We start from the raw sequence: 3057 nt of genomic DNA on the forward strand, positions 1-3057 counted from the left end.
TCTCATTAGGGCACGTGAACCAATTCTGGCCAATTAGACAGGAAAGTTGCTTTTTGAGGGAGTGTTTTGGAAATATTTTCTTGCTTAAAATAAATGAGACCCAGGATAGAAATGGGCTCTTTCTGTTTCTGGCCATGCGATGTCCGGATGGGACATACCTAGACTTTCGGTGGTTATCCTCTAACAATGCCAAGGCAGGACGAACAGGCACTGTTCTTTCTTCCTTTCTTTATTAGGACCTTATATTCAGAGGAAACAATGAGCTGTATTTTTTATATTTTCTCTTCTAGAGGGGACCCTGATAGATGCGACATCTGGGGAAACACTCCTCTACATTACGCAGCCTCCAATGGTCATGCCCACTGCGTCTCATTCCTGATCAACTTTGGTGCCAACATCTTTGCCTTGGACAATGATTTACAGTCTCCACTGGATGCTGCTGCCAGCAGAGAGCAGAATGAATGTGTTGCTCTCCTGGATAAGGCAGCCACTGCCCAGAACATCATGAACCCCAAGAAGGTCACCAGGCTGAAGGAGCAGGCTCAGAAGAATGCCAGGAGGCAGATCAAAGAGTGTGAAAGGCTCCAGGAGAAGCACCAGAACAAGATGGCCCGCACCTACAGAAAGGAGGAAGCCGGGACTCTCTCTTCTTCCAAGAGCACTCTTTCTAGGTCATCCCTTTCAAACGCGTCTGCTTCCAGCACATTTGGGTCACTGTCTAAGAGCATTAAAGGCACCTTCAAAATACAGTTCAAGAAGAATAAAGATACAGCAGAGCAGGGAGGGAAGGGGTCCCGAAACGGGCAGAGGAATGTGATGGAAGTGTTCAGCGAGGAGGAAGAAGACACATTCTCAGGGGAGTCCAGAGAGAAGCTCTCAGCAGAGGACAGCTGTGCGCAACATGAATCCATTCTCAGTCGTCCAGGTCTAGGGAATATTGTTTTTAAAAGGAACAGAATATTGAGTCCTGAAGACATGTCAGATGACAAGAGAGGGTTGGAGTTTAAAGTGGCCAGTGAATTGTTTCAGCGACAAGGAGCAGCACAGCCTGAGGAGGCAGAGGCTGATGAAGAGGGAGATGGAAACAGCTTGGAAGAGGCCTTGCCTTGGGATGAGGATGTGGTGGAGTGGGAGGAAGACGTGGGGGACGCTACGCCCCTGGAAGTGTTCCTGCAGTCCCACCACCTGGAACAATTCCTTCCGTTTTTCATGAGAGAGCAGATTGATCTAGAAGCTCTGTTGCTTTGCTCTGATGAGGACCTTCAGAGCATACAAATGCAGTTGGGTCCCAGGAAGAAAGTTCTCAATGCTATAAACAGAAGGAAGCACGTGCTCCAGCAGCCTGGCCAACTGGTCGACACCAGCCTGTGATGGCGTGCTTGACCAGCAGGGGGAGTCCGCAGCGCGGGCAAGGCAGTGCCCACTGGATGCACTCCAGGCAGTACCTGCTCTCTACTGAATGCCACAGCTGGGGATGGTGTCTAGGGTTTTGGAAATGCCCACCTAAAAGTTTGAGGCCCAAACTACTCTGAGAAAGTCTCTATACCTATACAAATAAACCACCAGTGAGAAACTCACGGAGACCTGGGAATGAAAAATGGCGTTTCTCTTCAGCTTTATTTTTAATATTTATGAATATGGAAAGGGTTAAATGGATGGCAGAGAAAAAGACTTTACTTTTCGAACTCTAGGTTTAAGATTATAACTCTCATCACACTGCTTTTTACTTTCTGATTCTCATGGCCTGGGGATTCTAACTCCAGTTCTGTCCTTAGCTCTAGATTTTGTTTATTGGTGGAGAGCAAAGTTCCTTCATTGGTATAAGATTTGAAACCCAACTGAAATGTATCTAAACCTTTAACACAGTGGTTCCCAACACGGGACACATGCCCCACAGAGGAGGCAGGCAATTTGATTTTTAAGGGGGGCAATTAGAGAATGAGTTATTAACAGTGAATTTTTTGCAGTTATTATGGTTCTAGGGGCCTCATATACAGTATATAAATATATATTGTGACATATTTATGCATTTCAGTGCTCTATTGTTTTGAAACTGTATTTGCTATTTTTTCATATCACTTCATATTATTATTTTTTAACCATTCCTTAGTGATTTCTTCCTCAGTACTTCAACTGTCCTTTTGATCTTTTATTTTTCTCTTTCATGGGTAACATGTTCTTTGGAAGCTTGTTTAGACCAAGTTAATAGCCTTTAGGCTTCCTCCACGTGAATAAGAGCTCACTTTTTGAGTAATAGGAATTCTATGTCACGGGGGCGGGGGGGGGGGGCATCAGGATTTTAGGGATGCTTAGGTGGGACATGACCAAAAGGTTGGGAACCACTGCTCTAACAGATGTCTACATGTTTGCAAGTAAAGAAAGTGGATCTACAATACTTCTGCCTGAGTACCCACACGGGGTGTCAGGTAGGGAGAGTGAAGAGAGAACTAGACTATAGGGTACCTGCTATGGGCAGAACTGTGTTTTCCCCAAATTCAGATACTGATGCCCAACCTGCCAATGTGACTGGCTTTGGAGATAGGACCTTTATCAAAGAGGTGATTAAAGTTAAATGGGGTCATAGATGGGGCCCAAGTCCCATATGACTGGTGCCCTTATAAGGAGAAGAGAGAGACACCAGAGATGCACACGCACAGGGAAGAGGCCTTGTGAGGGCCCAGCAAGAGGACGGCCATCTGCCGCCCAGAGAGAGAGGCCTCAGGAGGAACCAGGCCTGCAGACACCTTGGTCTTGGACTCCCAGCCTTCAGAGCTGTAGGAAAATAAAGTTCTGTGTCTAAGCCGCCCCGTCTGTGGTATTTTGTTATGAAGCCTGAGCAAGAGGGTGGGAGGAAAGGAAAGAAACATACAGGAGACAAAGTCTGGCTTCTTTGGTGATTTTTCTAAGGGTGCTTACCCTCTGAAACTTAAAGGGGAAAATACCTAGGTTCTAGGTAAGGAAAATTTGACTATAAAAGTAACCTTTACATTGTCTTGCTCACTACGTGCCTCTTTCATTTCCCGTTGCCCATCCCCGTTGGTGCATGTCTGAGTCCAT

The 3057-nt window shown here is 46.0% G+C and overlaps 1 protein-coding gene across 1 annotated transcript in view; it reads left to right on the plus strand.

The window, feature by feature from the left end:
- The window catches only part of ANKS4B (ankyrin repeat and sterile alpha motif domain containing 4B), a 13068-nt gene extending 11144 nt beyond the window's left edge, over positions 1-1924 (plus strand). Inside the window, exon 2 of the mRNA XM_006752783.1 lies at positions 291-1924. Within this exon, the coding sequence (XP_006752846.1) occupies positions 291-1371 (1081 nt within the window). The 3' untranslated portion in view covers positions 1372-1924. The remainder of the gene's footprint in view (positions 1-290) is intronic.
- Positions 1925-3057: the final 1133 nt, after the last annotated feature.

This window comes from Myotis davidii, unplaced genomic scaffold (genome assembly GCF_000327345.1).
Source record: "Myotis davidii unplaced genomic scaffold, ASM32734v1 scaffold970, whole genome shotgun sequence".
Taxonomy (NCBI): Eukaryota; Metazoa; Chordata; class Mammalia; order Chiroptera; family Vespertilionidae; genus Myotis; species Myotis davidii.